Source organism: Phyllobates terribilis, unplaced genomic scaffold (genome assembly GCF_046119375.1).
Source record: "Phyllobates terribilis strain yellow unplaced genomic scaffold, ASM4611937v1 Scaffold_5__5_contigs__length_657084704, whole genome shotgun sequence".
In the NCBI taxonomy this organism is placed as follows: Eukaryota; Metazoa; Chordata; class Amphibia; order Anura; family Dendrobatidae; genus Phyllobates; species Phyllobates terribilis.
In genome coordinates, this window is record NW_027362765.1 from 595,462,181 (window position 1) to 595,487,612 (window position 25,432).

At 45.8% G+C, this 25,432-nt stretch overlaps 1 protein-coding gene across 4 annotated transcripts in view; it reads left to right on the plus strand.

Moving 5' to 3' along the window:
• The window catches only part of RASGEF1A (RasGEF domain family member 1A), a 743,923-nt gene that overhangs the window by 694,414 nt on the left and 24,077 nt on the right, over positions 1 to 25,432 (plus strand). For 3 of the 4 annotated variants that reach the window (XM_073685995.1, XM_073685998.1, XM_073685997.1), the window contains one exon: positions 25,203 to 25,382. In XM_073685995.1, the coding sequence (XP_073542096.1) occupies positions 25,209 to 25,382 (174 nt within the window). In that variant the 5' untranslated portion in view covers positions 25,203 to 25,208. Of the gene's footprint in view, positions 1 to 9,976; positions 10,350 to 25,202; positions 25,383 to 25,432 lie in introns of those variants that run through there. The other variant, XM_073685994.1, reaches the window with a different exon arrangement.

A 25,432-nucleotide genomic window follows, 5' to 3' on the forward strand; every position in this document is an offset into this window, starting at 1 on the left:
GTATATATGTACCTCTTCAGCTCCAGTGCTGTGGCACAAGTTGCACAAATTCCATGCCCACCCCTATATATATATATATATATATATATATATATACTGTATATATACTGTATATATATATATATATAAATACATATATTTATATACAGTTAGGTCCATCTATATTTGGACAGAGACAGCATTTTTCGAATTTTGATTCTAGACATTACCACAATGAATTTTAAACAAAACAATTTAGATGCAGTTGAAGTTCAGACTTTCAGCTTTCATTTGAGGGTATCCACATTAAAATTGGATGAAGGGTTTAGGAGTTTCAGCTCCTTAACATGTGCCACCCTGTTTTTAAAGGGACCAAAAGTAATTGGACAATTGACTCCAAGGCTATTTCATGGACAGGTGTGGGCAATCCCTTCGTTATGTCATTCTCAATTACGCAGATAAAAGGCCTGGAGTTGATTTGAGGTGTGGTGCTTGCATTTGGAAGGTTTTGTTGTGAAGTAAACATGCGGTCAAAGGAGCTCTCCATGCAGGTGAAACAAACCATCCTTTAGCGGCAAAAACAGAAAAAACCCATCCGAGAAATTGCTACAATATTAGGAGTGGCAAAATCTACCGTTTGGTACAACCTGAGTAAGAAAGAAATCACTGGTGAACTCATCAATGCAAAAAGACCTGGGCGCCCACGGAAGACAACAGTGGTGGATGATCGCAGAATAATCTCCATGGTGAAGAGAAACCCCTTCACAACAGCCAACCAAGTGAACAACACTCTCCAGGAGGTAGGCGAATAAATATCTAAATCTACCATAAAGAGAAGACTGCATGAAAGTAAATACAGAGGGTTCACTGCACGGTGCAAGCCACTCATAAGCATCAAGAATAAAAAGGCTAGACTGGACTTTGCTAAAAAAACATCTAAAAAAGCCAGCACAGTTCTGGAAGAACATTCTTTGGACAGATGAAACCAAGATCAACCTCTACCAGAATGATGGAAAGAGAAAAGTATGGCGAAGGCGTGGTACAGCTCATGATCCAAAGCATACCACATCATCTGTAAAACACGGCGGAGGCAGTGTGATGGCTTGGGCATGCATGGCTGCCAGTGGCACTGGGTCACTAGTGTTTATTGATGATGTGACACAGGACAGAAGCAGCCAAATGAATTCTGATTTATTCAGAGCCATACTGTGTGCTCAGATCCAGCCAAATGCAGCCAAACTGATTGGTCGTTGTTTCATACTACAGATGGACAATGACCCAAAACATAAAGCAAAAGCAACCCAGGAGTTTATTAAAGCAAAGAAGTGGAATATTCTTGAATGGCCAAGTCAGTCACCTGATCTCAACCCAATTGAGCATGCATTTCACTTGTAAAAGACTAAACTTCAGACAGAAAGGCCCACAAACAAACAGTAACTGAAAACCACCACAGTGAAGGCCTGGCAGAGCATCAAAAAGGAGGAAACACAGCGTCTGGTGATGTCCATGAGTTCAAGACTTCAGGCAGTCATTGCCAACAAAGGGTTTTCAACCAAGTACTAGAAATGAACATTTTATTTACAATTATTTAATCTGTCCAATTACTTTTGGTCCCTTTAAAAACAGGGTGGCACATGTTAAGGAGCAGAAACTCCTAAACCCTTCATCCAATTTTAATGTGGATACCCTCAAATGAAAGCTAAAAATCTGAACTTCAACAGCATCTGAATTGTTTTGTTTAAAATTCATTGTGGTAATGTCTAGAACCAAAATTTGAAAAATGTTGTCTTTGTCCAAATATATATGGACTTAACTGTATATGTATTATGACTGTATAAGTGAGTGTGTGCTTGTGTGTGTATCACGGTTGCCAACGTGACTTTTTATTTTTTCTGGACAGCTTATCAATAAATCATGGACAGACAATATTATTTACGGACACATTGTAAAACAAAATAGAAATCATTATGATTGTAAGTGATCCAAGTCTACAGCCCATAATTTTCATGTGGAGACATCAGCTGCATTCTCTATAAGCTATAAAATGATGATTACAGTCAGAATAATCAGAATAAGTTTCTTTCACTTCAAAAAATTCACCAAGGCCTTAAAATCTTTATATGAACATGGATGAAAAGTGCCCATTCTTACGGATTGTCCTGGAATTTCTGGATGGTTGGCTTCCCTGGTGTGTATACAGTGCCTACAAGTAGTATTCAACCCCCTGCAGATTTAGCTGGTTGACACATGCAGAATTAACTTGGCATTGTGACATTTGTACTGTAGATCAGCCTGGAAGTGGGAAATGCACTGCAGCAAATTTTGTTTTTGTTTTTTTGTTTTTTTTTAAAACGTAAAAAGTTAATTCAGAGTGTCATTTATTATTCAACCCCTCAAACCACAAGAATTCTGTTTGGTCCCCCTAAAGTATTAAGAAGTAGTTCAGGCACCAAGAATAATGAGCTTCACATGTGTGGATTAAAGATCTCTTTTGCCAGCCTTTTCTGACTATTTAAGACCCTCCCCAAACTTGTGAACAGCACTCAGACATGGTCAACATGGGAAAGACAAAGGAGCATTCCAAGGCCATCAGAGACAAGATCGTGGAGGGTCACAAGGCTGGCAAGGGGTACAAAACCCTTTCCAAGGAGTTGGGCCTACCTGTCTCCACTGTTGGGAGCATCATCCGTAAGTGGAAGGCTTATGGAACTACTGTTAGCCTTCCACGGCCAGGACAGCCTTTGAAAGTGTCCTCCCGTGCCGAGGCCAGGCTTGTCCGAAGAGTCAAGGTTAACCCAAGGACAACAAGGAAGGAGCTCCGGGAAGATCTCATGGCAGTGGGGACATTGGTTTCAGTCAATACCATAAGTAACGTACTCCACCGCAATGGTCTCCGTTCCAGACGAGCCCGTAAGGTACCTTTACTTTCAAAGCGTCATGTCAAGGCTCGTCTACAGTCTGCTCATGATCACTTGGAGGAATCTGAGACAGACTGGTTCAAGGTTCTATGGTCTGATGTGACCAAGATCGAGATCTTTGCTGCCAACCACACACGTGACATTTGGAGACTGGATGGCACTGCATACGACCCCAAGAATACCATCCCTACAGTCAAGCATGGTGGTGGCAGCATCATGCTGTGGGGCTGTTCCTCTGCCAAGGGGCCTGGCCATCTGGTCCGCATCCATGGGAAGATGGATAGCACGGCCTACCTGGAGATTTTAGCCAAGAACCTCTGCTCCTCCATCAAGGATCTTAAGATGGGTCGTAATTTCATCTTCCAACAAGACAACGACCCAAAGCACACAGCCAAGAAAACCAAGGCCTGGTTCAATAGGGAAAAAGGCAAGGTGTTGGAGTGGCCTAGTCAGTCTCCTGACCTTAACCCAATTGAAAACTTGTGGAAGGAGCTCAAGAATAAAGTCCACATGAGACACCCAAAGAACCTAGATAACTTGGAGAAGATCTGCATGGAGGAGTGGGCCAAGATAACTCCACAGACCTGTACCGGCCTGATCAGGTCTTATAAAAGACGATTATTAGCTGTAATTGCAAACAAGGGTTATTCCACAAAATATTAAACATAGGGGTTGTATAATAATTGACCCACACTTTTATGTTTAAAATTTAATAAAATTCAACTGAGCAACATAACTTTTTGGTTTGTAAGATTTATGCTTCTGTTCATAAAACCTACTCTCGTTTGCAGTTTGAAGGCTCTAACTTATTTGCATCTTATCAAACCAGCTAAATCTGCAGGGGATTGAATACTACTTGTAGGCACTGTATGTATGTATCTGTACTGTGTATGTGTATATATATATATATATATGACGCAACCCCTGGGCCGTGGGGTACCCGGAGCCGGGCCTGTAGACGCTGGGGTTGTAGTCACCGTGGCGGTGACCCAGTCCGTGACCCAGGGCGGTCAAACCAAGGGTAGTCTATGGGTCTCTGTTATATAGTCCGACTACGCCACCTGTGGATTGCGGTTATGAAGAACCGCCGCTGCGGAGCGGTCCACTGAAGCTGGTGGTATGTGCAGCAAGTGTAGTATAACTCCCCACAGGAAGAGTGTAGCTTTTGGGCAGCGCAGGTGAATGATGGTGGTTGTGCGGAGCGTCCCAGTGCAGTGAGTGCTGGTGCGGTAAGAAACACGGAGACAAGATGATGCAGTCCCAAGGTCTTTACTCACGGTTATCAGTTTCCAAGTTACACTGCAGATCATAACTTCCCACGTCGTGCTGTGCGTACTCAGCGAGGGGCTCAGTCCACCCTCAGGTATCTCCAGAGCACTTTTCAGGACCCCGTTCTGTGTACCTTTCTCTGGCCTCTCTCCTTGTATCCCACACCTAGCGGCACCTCTGTCCAGTGTCCTCGGGCCTTGGCAGGCGACGTGTGTTCCGTCCCCTGGCCCTATGTGGCTACCTTCCTGATGGCTGGTGTGGGCAGCCTGCTGTACTTAAAGTGCTGCAGCCTCCGGTTCCCAGTTGAGCCCTGTAGTCTCTGCTGGCTGAGGGATCCAGTTCCCTTTCTTCTGGCCTGACCCCTCTACCTCCTGGCAGCGGTGGGCGTACGGGTGGCAGCTGCACGGCCCGTAGCCCTGGGGTCCCTTTGGTTCCTTTCCTGGAGCCTTCCTGCTCCCTCTTTCCTCTCCTTCCTCCTTCAGGCTCAGGCCTCTTGACTAGGCCTGCCTGTGGAGCAGAGCCCATACAGAGCCTCTGCTCCTTGTCACTTCTCCTCTACTCACTAACCAACTCTCCTTGAACCAAAATGGTTCCTTACTTTTATACCTCCTACTCCAGTGCTCCCAGGATCTACGTCCTCCACCCATCCACTACCTAGTTCCCCCTCTCTAGGTGGTTCCTCCCCACTCCAGCCAGGGATCAGGGACAGTTGTGCTTCCCCACAGGAGCATTGTCGCCCTGTCCCCCGGAAATGTGGTGTAGTGAATGCAGTGTTAGGGTCCTGAGCCATACTCCTTCCTTACCTGAGAGTGAGATACCCACCTCTGGGTGAGATGTAATACCTCTGTGGCGACCGAAACCTCAGGGGCGCAACACCCCCCCCTGGTAAAACACAGCACATCCGCGGGCTGGAACAGAGTAAAAGACAGAGTAAATAAGGACATGCAAAACTTTTTGGATGCATCCTCATATAAGATTGTAAACAACACATCTTCCCTTTATAGGAGGCATACTTCTTTTAACGTTACTAGTTATCAAAACATTATAAATGCACTTTTAGTAACATTTTTCTTTCTCACATAAGACATTCTGGAACTCTTTTTCTCTGATATCTTATAAAACATTTTCTGCATATAAAACTTTTCATATAAAACATTTCTTCACATATATAAGACATTATAAACATTCCTTTCGCGTATAAAACACTTCCGTCATAAACATTCTTGACATCAACACATTTTCAACTAAACTTTTTTTTTTTTTTTTTTTTTTGGTCAGCCGGTCACAGTAATGTCTGCAACCAGGTGTCCATTTTTATTTTTTTTTTCAATAAGGTGCAAACTTGCAAGCAGGAACATGAGGGACCCGTCCCAAACCCTCAACGGAGGCCCTGTGGTGGCTGCAGAGCTTAGATGATCCAGATGCTGGACCTCGTCTTTGGCCACCTCCAACGGGTTTTTGTTCTGAGGTACTCATTGTAGTTCTTATAAAACCAATAAGGGGCACCTGAAGAGGCGCAACTATCTACAAGAAGTGGCTGCTCCCAGTCCTCAGCCGGTTAGTCTTTGGACCCTTTCCGGGCAACTTTAAATGAAACCTTGCAACTTTTGATTACACCCTTACGGGCAACTGGATAAACCATTAACTTGTAATGTCCCTGCATACCCTCACGGGTAACTCATTTACATCTTTTAAAGTTCTGCCCCACCTACTGTATTCAGTAATGGTGCTCCCTGTGGGAAGACTCTGGTTCATCACGGGCTCACCCAGCCGGGTCTTCAGCATGGTGGGACTCTGTCTCCACCCGGTGGACATGTAGGGCATACCAGCCCCTGACTCCTCGGTGCCTGGTGTAGGACATGGTGTTCCGGGGATACAGGTCTCGATCTGGGTGTCCCTCTGGCAGGCGGGACTCCATGTCCCTTCTGTTTACGAAGAGGTCCATGTCTGACGGCTGGTCCCAGATGAACCCCCATCCCGGGTCCAAGTCGAACTTCACTACGGTCCCGGTAATTCTGGGACCACGAGCCGCTCGCTTGTCATGGCGGGTCCGGGCCTTCTCTTCCAGATTGCTCGCCTCAAGTCGCGCTCATCGCTCACGCCGTTGTTTCCGCTCCTTCTCAAACTTGAGCAGCTGTTGGTGGCAGAATTCCTTGCGGCGTGCTGCAGCTGCCCTGGTCTCCTGGGAGAACCCCATTAGATCTTCCCCTGAGTGCTTCCACTCAAATTGGGCCTCCTCCTCCGGTACCTGGGAAGCGGCGGCGGCGGCCTGTGGAGCGGACAGGAGTGAAGGCCGCTGGTCCTCCACCTCCGCGGACCAGTCCCAGGGGGAGCGTCCGCACACCCGTTCGGATGTCGGAGGATGCGGCTCCTGCAACGGACCTAGGAGCGGGCCGGCGTCGCTGGTGGCTGGAGCTGGTTCCGGGGTCCGGAGGGCATTTGGAGCTTGCGCGTCCTGGTACACGCATGGTGGGCACATGGCGGTCTCGCCCTGGTTTAAAGGGCCTGGCTCTGGCGTCGGGAGTGGGGCTGCTTCGGTGACGCCCGGGATCTGCGACTCCACCAGGGGGCCCAGGGGCAGGTCGACGCTTACAGCGTCCGGCACAGGAGAACTTCTCCTACCTGCTCCTGCGGCCGCTCCTGCGTCAGACGCGGTCTCCTGATCCTGATCCCGGTCCTCGGAGGCTGGGGCGCTGCTGGTGCTGGGCAGCGTCACAGGCTGCCGGGCCGCCATCCTCTGCTCCATCTCCTTCTTCCAGTCCGCGATGGCATCTCACTGCGCCCTGGCCATCCTCCGGCCCAGATCATCCATGCCGGCGTGGAGGAACTTGGTATTCTCCCGGGGAAGCTTGGCCACCAGCTCCTCCAGGGTATGAGGCGCTTCGGCCGGCAGCATGGCGCTGGCAGGGTCTCCGGGGCTGCCACGGTCCATCTCCTTTCCCGGGTGCGGCCTGCCTCGACTGGTCCAGACCACACCCTGTATCTCCGTTTTCTTGCCTCCCCTCCCCTTTCGAGGGCGGTCCCAGGGCAGTCTGCTGTCGGTCACCTCCAAGGGCAGCCCCCGCACGTCGATGGACACATCCACATACATGATCACTGCTGGTTGAGGCGGGCCCCGCTTTTGGCGCCATTCTGGGACCTGGCCCACGATGGGAGGCGACCTTTGGTTGTTGTTTGGCTGACACATAATGGCGTCCGTTCTTCAGGGGTGGACACCACATTCAGTAGAAAACACAGTCTCTTAGGCACACAATACCCGATGGTAGCGGGTGGGTTACGTATCCTGCAGACTAAGCCAAAGTTGACGCGCCCCCTGGGCCGTGGGGTACCCGGAGCCGGGCCTGTAGACGCTGGGGTTGTAGTCACCGTGGCGGTGACCCGGTCCGTGACCCAGGGCGGTCAAACCAAGGGTAGTCTATGGGTCTCTGTTATATAGTCCGACTATGCCACCTGTGGATTAAGGTTATGAAGAACTGCCACTGCAGAGCGGTCCACTGAAGCTGGTGGTATGTGCAGCAAGAGTAGTATAACTCCCCACAGGAAGAGTGTAGCTTCAGGGCAGCGCAGGTGAATGATGGTGGTTGTGCGGAGCGTCCCAGTGCAGTGAGTGCTGGCGCGGTAAGAAACACGGAGACAAGATGATGCAGTCCCAAGGTCTTTACTCACGGTTATCAGTTTCCAAGTTACACTGCAGATCATAACTTCCCACGTCGTGCTGTGCGTACTCAGCGAGGGGCTCAGTCCACCCTCAGGTATCTCCAGAGCACTTTTCAGGACCCCATTCTGTGTACCTTTCTCTGGCCTCTCTCCTTGTATCCCACACCTAGCGGCACCTCTGTCCAGTGTCCTCGGGCCTTGGCGGGCGACGTGTGTTCCGCCCCCAGGCCCTATGTGGCTACCTTCCTGATGGCTGGTGTGGGCGGCCTGCTGTACAGTGCTCCCAGGATCTACGTCCTCCACCCATCCACTACCTAGTTCCCCCTCTCTAGGTGGTTCCTCCCCACTCCAGCCAGGGATCAGGGACAGTTGTGCTTCCCCACAGGAGCATTGTCGCCCTGTCCCCCGGAAATGTGGTGTAGTGAATGTAGTGTTAGGGTCCTGAGCCATACTCCTTCCTTACCTGAGAGTGAGATACCACACCTCTGGGTGAGATTCAACACCTCTGTGGCGACCGAACCCTCAGGGGCGCCACATATACACTGCTCAAAAAAATAAAGGGAACACTTAAACAACGGAATATAACTCCAAGTAAATCAAACTTCTGTGAAATCAAACTGTCCACTTAGGAAGCAACACTGATTGACAATCAATTTCACATGCCGTTGTGCAAATGGAATAGACAATAGATAGAAATTATTGGCAATTATCAAGACACACTCAATAAAGGAGTGGTTCTGCAGGTGGGGACCACAGACCACATCTCAGTACCAATGCTTTCTGGCTGATGTTTTGGTCACTTTTGAATGTTGGTTGTGCTTTCACACTCGTGGTAGCAGGAGACGGACTCTACAACCCACAGAAGTTGCTCAGGTAGTGCAGCTCATCCAGGATAGCTCATCAATGCGAGCTGTGGGAAGAAGGTTTGCTGTGTCTGTCAGTGTAGTGTCCAGTGGCTGGAGGTGCTACCAGGAGACAGGCCAGTACACCAGGAGACGTGGAGGGGGCTGTAGAAGGGCAACAACCCAGCAGCAGAACCGCTACCTCCACCTTTGTGCAAGGAGGAACATGAGGAGCACTGCCAGAGCCCTGCAAAATGACCTCCAGCAGGCCACAATTGTGCATGTGTCGGCACAAACAGTTAGAAACCGACTCCATGAGGGTGGTATGAGGGCCCGACGTCCACAGATGGGGGTTGTGCTCACAGCCCAACACCGTGCAGGACGCTTGGCATTTGTCACAGAACACCAGGATTGGCAAACTCGCCACTGGCGCCCTGTGCTCTTCACAGATGAAAGCAGGTTCATACTGAGCACATGTGACAGACGTGACAGAGTCTGGAGACGCCGTGGAGAGCGATCTGCTGCCTGCAACATCCTTCAGCATGACCGGTTTGGCAGTGTGTCAGTAATGGTGTGGGGGTGCAGGACAATGCCAGACCTCATGTGGCTGGAGTGTGTCAGCAGTTCCTGCAAGATGAAGGCATTGAAGCTATGGACTGGCCCGCCCGTTCCCCAGACCTGAATCCGATTGAACACATCTGAGACATCATGTCTCGCTCCATCCACCAACGTCACGTTGCACCACAGACTGTCCAGGAGTTGGCGGATGCTTTAGTCCAGGTCTGGGAGGAAATCCCACAGGAGACCATCCACAACCTCATCAGGAGTATGCCCAGGCGTTGTAGGGAGGTCATACAGGCACGTGGAGGCCACACACAATACTGAGCCTCATTTTTACTTGTTTTAAGGACATTACATCAAAGTTGGATCAGCCTGTAGTGTGTTTTTCCACTTTAATTTTGGGGGTGACTCCAAATCCAGGCCTCCATTGGTTAATAAATTTGATTTCCATTGATGATTTTTGTGTGATTTTGTTGTCAGCACATTCAACTTTGTACAGAACAAAGTATTCAATGAGAATATTTCATTCATTCAGATCTAGGATGTGTTATTTGAGTGTTCCCTTTATTTTTTTGAGCAGTGTATATACACACACACACACAAACAAACACACACACAGACACACACACACACTCACTCATGCGGTGGAGGATGCCCTGAGTGGATGTGTCACCCGTGATCCTGTGCCCCAGCACACAGCAGGAGGGCGGGGAGAGTCAGGGGAACCTGTTGTATGGGCGCATGAGCTTCCTAAAAAGGCAGGAGGAGGGACTGAGGGGATCACACAGCAGCACGGCTACAAAAGAAAGCAGCCACACTGCGAGCTGTGTATGAGCTGCACCGGCAGGAGCCCACACTGTACACGGCTCCACACTGTACACGGCTCCACACTGTACACGGCTCCACACTGTACACGGCTCCCACACCGGCAGGAGAGGCGCACAGACTCGCAGCCCTGCTGCTGCTGGATTTTAGGGAGCTATTCACACACAGAGTGGCGGGAGGGCAGACAGCCCCGGAATAATGCTGACAGCCTGACGGCTCCGCTGCCAAGGAAGCCTCTCTCCGTCCGTGCAGAGCTGAAGACCCCAGCACCCCTATGCGTATGGTGCCAGCCATGAGGGTAAGTGCCCACTCTGTGCCCGCTCTCGGGCTCAGATATTGGTGATTCCCACCCGGAGAATGAATGGGAGAGAATCGCTCGGGATTTCTCATCTGTGTCTATCCGCTGCGCTCAGGAATGTGCAGTGAATTGGGCTGATTGGAGAATGAATGGATTCTGGAGGGCAGGAGATGTCAGGGGGCTGCACACTCAACCAGTGGCCAGAGGGTCCCTCATGTAGCTGACAAGCAGAGATTGGGGGAAGCAGGGGGTCCCTGATGTAGCTGACAGCCAGAGATTGGGGGGAGCAGGGGGTCCCTGATGTAGCTGACAGCCAGAGATTGGGGGGAGCGGGGGTCCCTCATGTAGCTGACAGGCGGTGTATGAGGGGAGCAGGGGGTCCCTCATGTAGCTGACAGCCAGAGATTGGGGGGAGCAGAGGGTCCCTCATGTAGCTGACAGCCAGAGATTGGGGGGAGCAGGGGGACCCTCGTGTAGCTGACAGGCGGTGTATGAGGGGAGCAGGGGGTCCCTCATGTAGCTGACAGGCGTGTATGGGGGGAGCAGGGGGTTCCTCATGTAGCAGACAGGCAGTGATTGGGGGGAGCAGGGGGTCCCTCATGTAGCAGACAGGCAGTGATTGGGGGGAGCAGGGGGTCCCTCATGTAGCAGACAGGCAGTGATTGGGGGGAGCAGGGGGTCCCTCATGTAGCAGATAGGCAGTGATTGGGGGGAGCAGGGGTCCCTGAGCAGTCTCATCTCCCAGGATCCGGCAGTGGGGGCTTAGTAATAGGAGATCTGTTTAGCACATATTTCTATATACTCTCTTGCATTTCTTAGGCTGTACATATTGTTTGATGTCTGTCTGTCTGTCTATAGGGGGCATCAGGAATTCCCTCTACCATGTGAGTGGGCAGCAGGGCTTTGGCAGCCCTATGTAACAGGTGATTATTGAAGGCGCCTTTGTATAGTAGATCCATCACAGTAATCTCTTTGGTAGACACAGCTGGGTCACTCAGTGGTTGCCATGTAAGTCAATAGTTTGGTTTTGTACTTATTTAGTAGAGCTGAATTTTTCATAAAATATCAGAAGCCCACCTTCACTGAGGATCAACACGTCACATCCAAAACCCTGACAGTGGGCACATCTGACTGTAGACTGGCATCCACATGACATGGCAACGTGAACGTTTATAGAAGTGGAAGAAGCCAATTGACAGAACTCAGTGATGGTGGACCTGAGCCTCAACATTACATTGGCCAATGCATAACGTATGGCTGCAGTCTGGTCCAACCATTGTGTGATCACAAACTGCACAATGATCACTTGAGCTCTTCTGCAGATCTTCAGTGTGTCGTGTGATACGGTAGAACAGAACTCTACCATTGTTGTTTTATTTGTATGAGTCTGGACAGGGGGATCTCTGCTGTGATCCAAATGCTGTGTTACCTGTAGAGTAGTGTAGGTACAGAGCAAGGTACATATGGAGCAGTGTACATTTATATATAGAGCAAAGTATATGTAAATGTACAGCAGATACATATAGAGCAGTATATGTCTAGATGTAGAGCAGGATACGTATATAACTTTGAACGTGTAGAACAGATATATGTAGGACAGTGTACATACTCAGAGGGTACATGTAGGGCAGTGTACTTATAGAGTGGGTACATGTAGGGCAGTGTACGTATAGAGCGGGTACGTGTAGGGCAGTGTACGTATAGAGCGGGTACGTGTAGGGCAGTGTACGTGTAGGGCAGTGTACGTGTAGGTCCGTGTACGTATAGAGCGGGTACGTGTAGGTCCGTGCACGTATAGAGCGGGTACGTGTAGGGCAGTGTACGTATAGAGCGGGTACGTGTAGGGCAGTGTACGTACAGAGCGGGTACGTGTAGGGCAGTGCACGTATAGAGCGGGTACGTGTAGGGCAGTGCACGTATAGAGCGGGTACGTGTAGGGCAGTGCACGTATAGAGCGGGTACGTGTAGGGCAGTGCACGTATAGAGCGGGTACGTGTAGGGCAGTGCACGTATAGAGCGGGTACGTGTAGGGCAGTTTGTGTATAGTGTGGGTAAATGTAGGGCCGTGCACGTATAGAGCGGGTACGTGTAGGGCAGTTTATGTATAGTGTGGGTAAATGTAGGGCCGTGCACGTACAGAGTGGGTACGTGTAGGGCAGTGTACGTATAGAGCGTGCACGTATAGAGCGGGTACGTGTAGGGCGGTGTACGTATAGAGCGGGTACGTGTAGGGCAGTGTACGTATAGAGCGGGTATGTGTAGGGCAGTGCACGTATAGAGCGGGTACGTGTAGGGCAGTGCACGTATAGAGCGGGTACGTGTAGGGCAGTTTATGTATAGTGTGGGTAAATGTAGGGCCGTGCACGTATAGAGCGGGTACGTGTAGGGCAGTGCACGTATAGAGCGGGTACGTGTAGGGCAGTGCACATATAGAGCGGGTACGAGTAGGGCAGTGTATGTATAGAGCGGGTACGTGTAGGGCAGTGCACGTATAGAGCGGGTACGTGTAGGGCAGTGCAGGTATAGAGCGGGTACGTGTAGGGCCGTGCACGTATAGAGCGGGTACGTGTAGGGCAGTGTATGTATAAAGCGGGTACGTGTAGGGCCGTGTATGTACACAGTAGACGCACAGTTCGGGCCATGCACAGATCCCCATGGAAAGCGCTTGTTTGTTGTGCTTGTGGTTACTCCTCGGCTGATGATGCATGGAGGAGCAGGTGCTGCCTTTTGCTTTGTTTTTTTTCAGATGGCAAACAAGGCAGGAATTTCCCCTTTCTTCCTCTGACGGTGTGTTTTTTCCACAGTGCTTCTCCTGCAGACAGTTCTGAAGTTTTTCAGTTTTGTATACTTCTTGTTTTGGGGGACTTCCCCAGAAAAGTCCACTTTATTGCAGGAAGTGTTTGTTAAATCTAATGCTCCTTAAATGGGGCAAATAAGACATAATATGAGCCACACAAATGCAGACAAACCGGTTTGGACAAATTGTGTTAAAAACAATGAAGGAATGTATTAAAAAGTCTGCTCTGACCAGGTGAATAATGAGCCAAGAACTTGGATAATCAGTGACAGAACCTTACTGGTCATCATCTGTCCTCTCACCTCAGGTCCTGGGACAGTTGTCCAGTTGTCCAGATCCTCTGTCTGTCACAGGAGCTGTACTGTGCTTATCTGCAGCTGGCTGTGACTATCAGATTTAGCCTTGTCTATATCATTTCTTTGTATTTTTGCAGGTGCTTCTGTTCGCACCCAGCATGTCCTTACCAAACCCCTACATGCTATGATTCCCCTTCCAGCATGGCATCCTTATGTCCAGTCTTCTTCAGGGCAGTCCTAGGCTTTTCGTGTCCTGCGGCTCAGTAATGTGACTTATTGCAGGTGTATATCACATTTTGACGCTCTGTTGTATAGTGGAGACCTCGAGGTCAGTCACGGTAGCAATTTAAAGTATTAGTGCTGACAACTGTGTGGTCACTACATGACCCTAATTGTCTCCCTGGTTGTTACATAAATCATTCCAGAAGATCATGGAGTATTTATAATGAATATAGATGCTGACATATTGGTCAGCATGTCATAAATGTATGCGGCTTTCAAGCTATATTATAAAAAATACCAAAAATGAAGTGTTTGATTATGGAGCCCTTCCTTGCAAAGGGTTAATGTTGCCATGCTTTACTTCCTGAGTCTGGCGGAGATGTTGTAAAGTCTGAGGCCATTAAGTGTCTGTTCTGGAGGCGCATCATGTACTCTGTTCTTTATCAGATAGAGGACATCTTCAATATTTGATTACAAGCGCCATTTTTACTCCTTTATTCCCTAATAGCTTCATGTATGGTCTAGACATCTTGATGACTATGATAAATAGGTCATTGGCATTTAGAAATCTATAGATTATCTTCTGCTTTTCTGGACAAACAGAAGTCAACTCAACAGTTACTCTAGATGTTGTAAAACATGAGGTTCTCTCTTTGTATCTATGTAGACTGGAATATTGGGTTTAGGGCCACTATTAGAGATGGAGGTAGGGCTTTGTGCAGCACAGCCATCATTAGTCCTTGTTAGACATCTTATTTTGTGAGGGTCATGTTGACCTTTATGGCTCTGAGTTATATTGAGCTTCCTTAGCTTGGTCTCTGAAGCTCCATGGAAAGCGTGGGATTATTGTCCTAACCTTTCTGTGGGGTTGTAAGCCATTCAAGGTGTTTTTTTCTCACGCAGTGCTTAAGTGCTGATGACCTTTGTTCCTTTCACTTGTTTTGCTTTAGGAAGGACAGATCTCATTCAATTTTTCTTACTTTAGAGGTTGCTTTGATGTGGGTCTTGAAAAGAGGTTTCACCAAAAAGGAAGAATGATAATTGAAAGTGATTGGGTTACACACAAAATAGTTTTAGAGTAGGACATCTATAATTTACCATTATGTGCAGTATATAATGATGACACATGCCTTGGCAGGAATTGGGGCTTATTATCAGTTATACCAGCTCCAGTACTAACATTTATTTATTTTACTCACTTATATAGCCACAGCACTTTACAGACATTATCATCGCTGTCCCCATTGGGGCTCACAATCTACATTCCCTATCAGTATGTCTTTGGAGTGTGGGAGGAAACCGGAGAACCCGGAGGAAACCCACGCAAACACGGGGAGAACATACAAGCTCCTTGGTGGGATTTGAACCCAGGACCTCAACTCCACAGAAAGTTTAGACTGGCAGCTTTCTGGACATAACTAGTGCTGATTATGACCAGTGCTCATTACAGGGCCTTTTACATGGGCCAGTGCAGGCTGTTGGGGGAGGACTGATGGTTAATGTGATCCTTTGTTCCCCATACAGTTTGCAGGTTATCCACAGCACATCCTCTGCTTACATAAGGGAGATGTGTTGCTGTCAACAATTATCTTTTAGGCCACATAAAAGATGCAACCAACTAAAGAAGGAGCATTTTGTTCAGTCATCAGCTGATTTCTGCCATGTTCAAATGGACCAGGTGTTTTTTCAAGCATTCAGTTGTCCGATTTTGGGTCTCTATAAAAGATCATTTAACTTTCTTTTCGTCCAAACTCAGAGTATTCCAAGACATCAATGTGGCAAGCAAGCCATCTTCAAGAGACTGTTGCCCAGATTAGTTTGAATCTGGCCGCAGTGCTGGAAGACATCTTTCACAGTACTATATGAATATTAGCCAGAACCGTGATCCAAATCTGTTGATCACATCTCATTTGCTAAGTCATTTCTATTACATATGGTAGATGCGTTTTTTTTTTTTGCTTTTTAAAAGCTTCAGTTGTCTCATCTACTTACCAAACTCATTCTTGAATTATACATTATTTATCCCGCCTGAACTCCCCTATGTAAATAATTTACAGATTTGTGAATTCATTGAACTGTTGCATCGTGCAAGATGGTAAATCTATGCGTTATTTATCACCATAAAAAGCTAAAACCCAAGATATTCAGCATGACAACATTCCCCCCATTCTCAGTCCTATTACAGATTTTTTTTGTATTCATGAGGTTTAAATTTTGAGTATTTAAGAAAACTTTTTTTTTACCCCTTCCATGTAATCAAAACAGTGGGGGCCTTCAAAAAAAACGTAAAAGTCACACCCATACTGATATACGAGAACCTGGGAATTGTCGTTGCCACCATCTCATGTATGGGAGATTGGCTACATCATAGTCTGACAGTCATGTAAGCATATGTACCCATACCCAAAAGGAAAGCTGAATAAATGAAGCCCCCTCCACCTAGTGGTCCTACAGCTCCTGAAAAGGCTTTATATTTTGCATATGCTTGTCTATGCTGCATCTGAAATTTCTGTCCAAGTGCCCCGAGAACATATGTGATCTCAAGTTGGCCGGGAAAGACTTTTTTAATTCCCAGGAAAAAAACGTCTAAAGGTTTTTTATTGTTTGACTGCAAGTAGAAATCTTGAAAACTGTGAAGAATTTTCCCAGAAAACACATGAAAATATTGTACATTATGCAAAGAAACAGCAGATATCGTTCAATCTCTTAGAGCTGGGATCACCTGAATGAGCTAACTCCTAAGTATTACACAAAAATTGTTAATTCTTAATTCATGTATTTTGTAACAATTATTCAGAAAGAATAATACTATTGGTATTGTATATGGATAACTTATAAAAGAAAGTAATATGCATTAGACATGTTCTAGATCCTCCCACAAGCGATGGATCTGATACTTCCAGCTTAGTGTTGGCGTTGTGTTTTCGAGCTGGTAGCCGTGGGGCAATGCTCATGGCGACACATTCTCTTACTGAGATGGAGCATATTTGCAGTAATCCACCTGGCGCCGGCGAGCTGTCATCTGACGGGTGGAACAAGAACTTTGATGTGGATTTAAGAGAAGGAATGATTTGATTATTAAAGCAAAGAATGTGGAGATGCTGGGATCCTCGGGATGTCCTCAATGAACGTTCATTGCTGTACAGATTTTTTGGGTTTTATTACTAACAATTTTCTTTACAGTGTGAATAGACAGATTGTAAAATTGCTGAGTCCTCCGGTTAGTATGTACCGCCCCATGACTGGTCTTCATGTAAATAGTATCATTTCTTTATGTGTAAGTGTGACATCTATAAATGTAAGGTCCTAACATTCCGACATTACAGGATGATATTCCTCGTGGCTCTGTGTGCCGCTGGGGTCACAGCGGAGTCTGCTGTGCTTGAACTTGAACACATACACACTGTAAGCTTGGTTCTGAGTTGTAAAGACTGAAGTACCCCAGTAGTTCTGTTACTTCTGCTTTCTGTGGGGTTCAGAACGTTTTCTTCCTTGGTCGTTTTGGGCAGGTCTTGTTTAGCACCCTGGCTTTTTCTCTTTGAATATTCTGCTTGTTTTGCAAAGTCTTATGTCAGCAAAGCTGAATTCCTTCACTGATGTCTGCTGCTGATACTATAAATACTCACACAAGTCTATTGTTAAGTGTGAAGGCTACAAAGGTGTGGCCATGACACCAGGCTTCGGTAATCCTAGTCACTTAACAGTAGGGAAGCTTGGATATAGCCAGGCTCACTGACCGATCTCAGAAAACACTAGAAAAGATTTGAGTGTGAGGGCAAATTAGTATGTATTATTAAAAATTCATATTTTGTCACTTTCTGTAACATTCTCAGGAGCCACTGACGGGGTTCACATACATATCCCCACACGATGCGTGAGTACACTGTGATTAATGTATACACACGTTAAAAAACGCAAGGTGCTTAGTTAACATTTTTTGATCAAAAAGTGCAAAAGCCATCCAACCACGTCAAGGTGTACCCAAATATGGATAGTCCCTATCACTTGTATCTCACAGGGCTCACATGCTGACAGAATACAATGACAGCGCAAATATTGCATGTACACCCACTTGCATAAGGATGCGTGGTTATAGTGGTGCAGTACAGTATAATGAGCGAAATCTGACATTTCGCTACAGGGCATAATTTTTTCTTTCCATGTGAACTGGTGAACTGAGTGCAGTTTTTTTCTGAATACATAAGTGGTGAACCCATCCTAGACGTTCTCTATAATGTTACTAGTTACGGCACCTTGCTTCATGGACAGCCCTCTGGATTACTCTGAAATACCTAATACACGGCTGTAAAGCTCAATTCATTGATGATAAAACACTGTAGCCTAGTACCGCTGGAAGGTCTAAGATATGAAAATGTAAGAAAAAAATCTTAATTTTATATTTGCACATAAATCTATACCACAGTACTATTCTATTGGACAAATGTAAGCAAAGGAGACTTGGGCACAGTTGCTCTATGAACATTGTATGCTGAATTATTAATGAAATCGAGAAGTACTGCATACTTGTCCTGAGCTGCGTCTTACGTAATCCTCCTCTGTCATAACACGGACGATCATCAGGAATCCCCAGTTATCATTCCAGGCATGTTTTACATTGAGTTCTTGTCTTGGAGTCTTTTCTTGTATAAATAGCCTGGAACGCCTGAATCTAATAGCACATTCCAATAATGGAAAATCAAAAACGCTGCAACTGTTTCTTTGTGTTTCCTTATTTTATCATTGTGCTTTGGATTTAACGTTATTGTGAACCTGTAGAAAAACCGACACAGAAAGGATTAAAGAATTTTTCCAGTTTTCCAGAACTTGCAGAATGTCATAGGAAGTCATGGGATAAGGTATGCAATGCGTTTCTGGAGCGTTTACACACTGGAAATACGCACCAAAATACGCACCAAAAACGCATCGTGGGCACACAGCCTTAGGCTACAATTCTGCAGTTAGTTATGTGATCCTGACAGTCTGCTCCAGGGCGCAGTCAGACGAACGTATAACACAAGGCACAGACTGGCCGGCGGCTCTCCTGACCTGAGCGTGATGGCGTCATGTATTTCTATGCAGCTGTTACGCTCAGGTCCGGAGAGCCGCCGGCCAGTCTGTGCCTTGTGTTATACGTCCGTCTGACTGCATCCTTATGCACAATGTCAAGATTCTCCTCAACTACCAGACCAAAAAGGTGGTCTTGTCACCTCCAGTATGTGATTTGCCCGGTCGGTCAGCTGTGGACTAGATTCTCATAGACTTCCCTCAATGTTATGTAAAGCACACTTTCAAGATTCGCCAATCTTCTGAAATTCAGGTCAAAACGTTAAAACTGAGATTTGCTCTGGATTTTATTATGGCTAACCTTTAATTAACCCGTTAATTGCTGGTGTAACCCTTCAACCCTGAGAACAATAAGTGGACAGTAACAAGAGTAAAGCTACAAGAGATGCAACTCTTATGAGTGCTATGAGGTTCTTAAAGACATGGAGCTTTATTATTTTGGTTGTGGAATCCTATTGAAGACATTCACTCCACTGGCAATATTAGTAACTATGGGGAGAATGTCAGGAAGAGCGTGCTACCCTTCCCTGCTAGAAGTGGTGAGTGAACAAGCACATGGTTATCCTCTACTGATGTAGACTGTGTAGCAGCTGAAGTCCTTGCCATCACCTGCTATGGTTGTGAGAAGCTGCGAGTGGATACTCATATGGTATTGTTTCTGTTGTGGCTCATAGAGGGGTTTCTTGTATAGACCCCCTCTCCACCCACCTCCTCATATGTCCTAATAGGATATAAGTTGTTACTTTTTGTAATTTTGGGGATCTCGCCGTGTTGATACTGGTGAACCACTATTTGTCATTTTAATATTTTTTGTATACTGGATTATAAAAGAATAGTTCCTTTGTGTTATCTTCATTTTTCTTTTTGTTGGATCGTTCTTGTTATGAAAACTGATGGACTGTTGGGCAATTGAGTTAGTCAGTCAGCATCCTCGTGTCCCAAATCTGCAGCAGATACAGGTGAAGCCCACCATTATGTCCTTCGCCTATCTTGCCAGCTTGGCTCTCCGACCACTCCAGGCCAAAGCGTACAATCCAACCTGAGGCCTGGGCTCCGCACGCTGAGACTTTTCTAGCGCTACTGATTGATTCTACCTATTGATTGACCGCTGCGGTCCACACAGTTGCGTGCAGCTCCATGACTTGCCTCAGACTGCAGCTGTAGCTCAATAGTTAAAATCAATCCATAGTGCTACAGAGAATCTCAGTGTAGCCCTAGGACTAAATCCATATAACTGACGTGTAGCAAGCACAAATCAAGTGCTCAATTGTTTCTGTCCATTGCATAACAAGTCCAATTACTTTCCATCTGACCCTACCATCGTAGTTACTCTCTAAACATGCAAGAGACGTTTCTGTGGGAACTCCAGTGTTAGATGTTCTAGTGGTTATTCGGGAGGGCTCATATGTGCTCTGAAGCCATTGGAAGCTGTTCAAAACCACATGCATACTGTTGTTTTCTCCTTTGAGGATAGAGAATGAAATATCTGGGAAAAAGACTCTTCTTACTGTTACCAGTGAGTGTAAAATCTGGCATTCATTATATGCAGTTATAGTGGTTACTACATGGCGGCAACTTGTCATGTGTCAGCTTCTGCATAAAAAGAAAGCTTTTCATATTGAATGTTTCTTCCCTAATATTGCAGCTGGTAGGCTGTACTGTGACGGAGAGCAAGTACACACCATGGCATCACTAACTACATATGATTGGATACAAATTGCTACATTCGGACTTGCCGGTCATCAGATTTGTCCTATTTATCTGGCACCATTCTTACATTCATCCCGAGCACTACATAATTTTCCTGTACTTTGTATTGTATGACTGTATTGTTGAGTAGCGCTACATAAAGCAGCTTTTGTATGTGGCAATCTGTAAGGACATTAGTAAGTGAATGGAGTGTACTGACTAACAATAAATACCGCCAAGTAGGGAGCAGGCACACAAAGTACTCCACTTTATAACCTCACTTCATGAGTTTTACGAAAATGACTTAATAGTCGCACACGCCCGAAAACAAGCTGTTCTACCTGGCCACATTGTAGCTGTGTCACTCAAATCTAAGCCTCCAATTAGCTCTTATGGTGCCTCCTAATGCGCTGAGCCCTTCTGGGAGAGTCTGTCATTGAAGAACATTCTGTCATACCTGGGCTGTCCTACTAAATTAGTCCTTACCTTCAACCTTTCCTTTGAGACATAAGATGTTCCTCAGATTTTGAAGATACAGCGACCCAGACTTAAAGAACATATCTAATTATGCAGTCAGGATCTTGACACACCTAATATGTCTGCCGATTTGCAATAATGAGGATGCGTATTATATAACCATGATCTTTATAGAAGTATAACAGTGCTGGGTGATTAATAGTAAGGATGGATGTCTGATCTGTTATAGGGGCTCCCTGTTCTATCTAATGAGATGTGTTAAATATGATACATATTCGCAATGGAGTTACTCTCCTTCTAGGCTGTATTCAAACATTGGGGAGTAGTTGAGGAATTCCACAATAATGTAAAATACAAACTTCATTGGCTTGCAGCATAACAAATGTCCAGAAGATTCTAGGTTTGCTGGGGATTATTAAACCCCAGAATACCCTGTATGTTAAGAAAATTATGTGGATTTTCAACTCTGATTTTCTATCTTAATAAAATGTAAGTCTGTATTCAGACACTGCAAGATTACAGAGTGAAGCACTACAAGCCATGCAGCTTAAAGCGCACCTGTCAGCAGGATTGTGCTCAGTAAACTACATACACTGTCAGGTGGGTGACATTATATCACTATATGATTAATATGATACCTTGGTTGATGAAATACGTCCTGTGGTTCTTGTGTAATCTTTACTTTCGGTTTGGAGATAATGATATGCCCGTGCTCCTTGCCAGCCTGTGGGGGGCGCTCTATCTGGTGCTCTGCTTACATATTCATCTGTATGCTCTTATGACAGCATACTTTGCCTTCACTGACCTGCCTCCTATTTTACATAATGCATCTAGTAGTGCGGGGCTAGGTAAAATAGGAGGCAGGTCAGTGAAGGCACAGTGAGCTGTCATAAGAGCATACAGATGAATATGTAAGCAGAGCACCATATAGAGCGCCCCCCCACAGGCCGCCCCATAGCAGGAGCATATCATTATCTCCAAACTGAAAGTAAAGATTATAAAAGAACTATAGGACGAATTTCATCAACCAAGGTATCATATTAATCAGTGTAATGTCGCCCACCTGACAGTGTGTAGTTTACTGAGCACAATCCTGCTGACAGGTGCGCTTTAAGACTGTGACTTTGGCTACTACTCAGGTTGTGCAGCCAAAGATCACTGTGTGCCACAGCTACACCTCACAGTGCCAGTGAATGGGGTCGCATTGCAGTCTGAAGAGTGCCGTGACTGTGACAAGAAAGCTGTAAAAAACCCCAATGGTTCTTACTTTTTGCTACTTGTACGTGGAACTTTGCAAATAAAAATCTGACTTTATTCACGTGCACTATGATGAGATGTTGCAGCGCCATACAGTGATCTTTTGCCACATGACCAAAGTCGCTGTGTACCAGCAGCCTAAAACTGTGTCACTGCACCATGACAATTCCCATTTATACCCTGTACGTTTTTTACCATACTATTCTAGGCCATACAGGGCACAACCGCTACATTTTCATGATGTTATAATTTAGCACTACCTGATCTAAGTTGGTGATAACACAGGACTAGAGAAGGTCTGAGCGTTCACATGTGTCTGTATTAGAGCAATGCTGTGCTATGCCATTAATATATTACATGCAAAGTATTCTATCCATCCATCCATGTATGATGCTAAGAAGCTCTCAGACCGGCCTCTTGGGACGCATACTGAGCTCGGATGCTATACTAATAACGCTTAGACCTTCCAGGAACATAACCTTCAGTGAGTTTGGGAAATGATTCATGTTCACCTCACTACCACTACGATATATGTATGAATATGACAGTGTATGATTTGCCCCCGGTAGAGTAACCCCAATATGCAAAGAAACAAAACATTGTAAAATTTCCATTTTCCAAACTGTTACTGTTTTGTTTTAGAGACGCTTGGAGCTATTTCAAGGTTCAATCCTGAAGGAAGTTATATATAGCTGAGGTATAAATATGCAATTGTCTAGAGACATAATGTAGGCAGACAAGTAGGAGAATAGAAGACATTACTGAGTCACCATTATACATAGCCATCCAGTTATTATCAGGTAAGGCCGGCCACCATCGTATTAAATATGAAGTCTCCTGTCCATAAAACATTTGGATGGGGGTTCAGCTCTAAGTTATTGCCTTTGGAGAGTATTTGGTTAATTTATACCTCTATATAACCTATTTACATAGCATACTAGAAGATATCTTACATTTTTTGGTTAGTGTTTGGGTAATGGTGTCCAGGACTTTGTAGATGTTCTCCTATTTTAGGAATTGTATTGCCTACAATAGAAACTTTGCATGTTTGTGGGCTTTATTTTGAAATCCTCCAAAAGTTGAGAGCCTTGAGAATTGCGGAGGTGAAATTCCACAGATGGGTTTTTTAGAATAACGTAACCTGTTGTGTTCTTCAGTTGTAAATAGCAACGTGCCATAGAGCCCATAAACACAACTCCGGTCCTGACCTTGGACTTTGAAGGCTCTTTATGTGCTCCAACCAGACTACATTCCTTGCGCTGAAACATCCATTGAATGAAAACAGACTGAATTCCTTCTGGGTATTTCTCAGCAAATGAATTGACAAGTATGTGTGTGAAGTCCGTGTCAAATTTTAGCCATCACCAGCAAACAAGATACTAATAAATGCACTGATATCTCAGATCTCATTGTAGTGCTTTATAAAGTGGAATGTGGTGGGACAAGATGTTCTCAGGAATTATAAGTATAGTATTCTCTATAGCGGGAGCCATTCAAGGAGACCGTCAAGGAATTTGTGATAGGGAGACAGAGACAAATATGTTCTTTCTGTCACATTCTGTTCTCAGAGCTTGAACTTTGCAGATGTCATAGTTTCATATATTCTTTTTCTACTTGAGTTGAGAGGCAGCAATGTGAAATGATTTATGCTTTTATGTTTTGCTCCTTACTAGGGAAATAACGATACATGTAAGTGGCCATTAGAACATTTCAGAAGTCTACAACATGGAATAATATTTATGTATTTATTGCTTAACTTTTATATAGTATCAACACAAGGCATTCTTCCCAGTGGGGATGTTCATCAAATTTCTGTCCCTCACACCTACTAAGAACAATTTTTTAGGAAGCCACTTAAGCTATTTTAGTCCTTGCCTTGTGGAAGTAAACTGGAGGTCCTAGGAGACACCACAAAAACATGGAGAGAAAATGTGTATAAAAGTCCATGCTAAACCCAGGATTGGGTACTAACATATCAGAAGCGTTTCACAATATTGTCTAGTTTGGTGTCTAGATATGAGCAGGGGGCTCTAGCCCAGTGGCCATGTAAGTAGTCATGGCTACCGGATGGGAACCCTGCAGACTGCCTCCTACCTGCTGGAATCCCCAGTGCCTCTGCTGGTTAGTATTCTCAGTGCGACATCCCACCGGGCCTACAAGTCAGAAGAGGCACCTGGGATTCCGGCCGGTGGGAGACAGTCTGCAGGGCTCCCAGCCACGGACTACTTAAGTGCTGCAGTTTTATTTGCTTATCTCTACTAGTGTCGTTTTTAATGAAATGAAGAAACAAATTAATTAAATTAGTCTTATGCCATCCCTGAGTTAGTGGGAGCCACCGATAGACTGGCCCCTTGGAAATGCTAATTTTAATCAATAACTCTTTATTACATCACTTTATGGAAATCTTGTACAGAATTACCAACTGTGGATTGATATTGCTTTATTTCCACATTTATATTGGAAGACTTGGCTTTTTTGTGTTTATTATCAATAGAATATGTAGCACTATTATTGCTAGTATGCCTAGTATTACAAATGTCTGACAGGATGCATGTTTTAGTACTATATTAATACAATCCGTGATCAGAAGGCATCAAGCCTTGGACCTCATTCAGACCTATGTGAAACACTGTCTTTGAACAAACCGTGATTTCCAGACTGGTCGCGGGCCTCCTGACCCCAGCTTGATAGCCTCAGAGGCGTGGATGAGGCTCGTGAGTTCGGGTTTGGAGACTCACATCCAGTCAATACTCGGACTGTGTTTCATGGACGGCTAAATAAGACTTTGTGGCAAAAATTACAATAAATGCCCCTCCTGGTGTATTGTACCACAGCCTGATTACACAGGATGGCCTTCAATCCTCTTTGCTCATGTAGAAGTGAGTTGAGCCAGTTTACTTACCGGTATATGGTGCATTACCTTTGAGGAGCTGTCCATGAAGCATGAGGGACAGCTGAGGCTTCCCTCCCCATAGGCTCTGTAGTCACAGAAGTTGACTCTGTGTGACCTGGGTTACAATATAACATGATTCTGTTTTCTGTGTCCCCTAGGAAAGCATGCCACAGACACCGATATTTCCCAGCATGCTTGGTTCTGCCTGTAGTGGACAGGTGCAGCCGGAAATGGGAGAGCAATGTGGAGATCCAGTATATCAAGATGGCTGCTTGGTGTCTGGCTCCTTGGAAGCCTTGATTGAGAAGCTGGTGCCCACGGTGGATTACTATCCGGATGTAAGTAAACTGCTTCCTTGCTTTATAGTGGCTACAGTTTCTATGTTCTG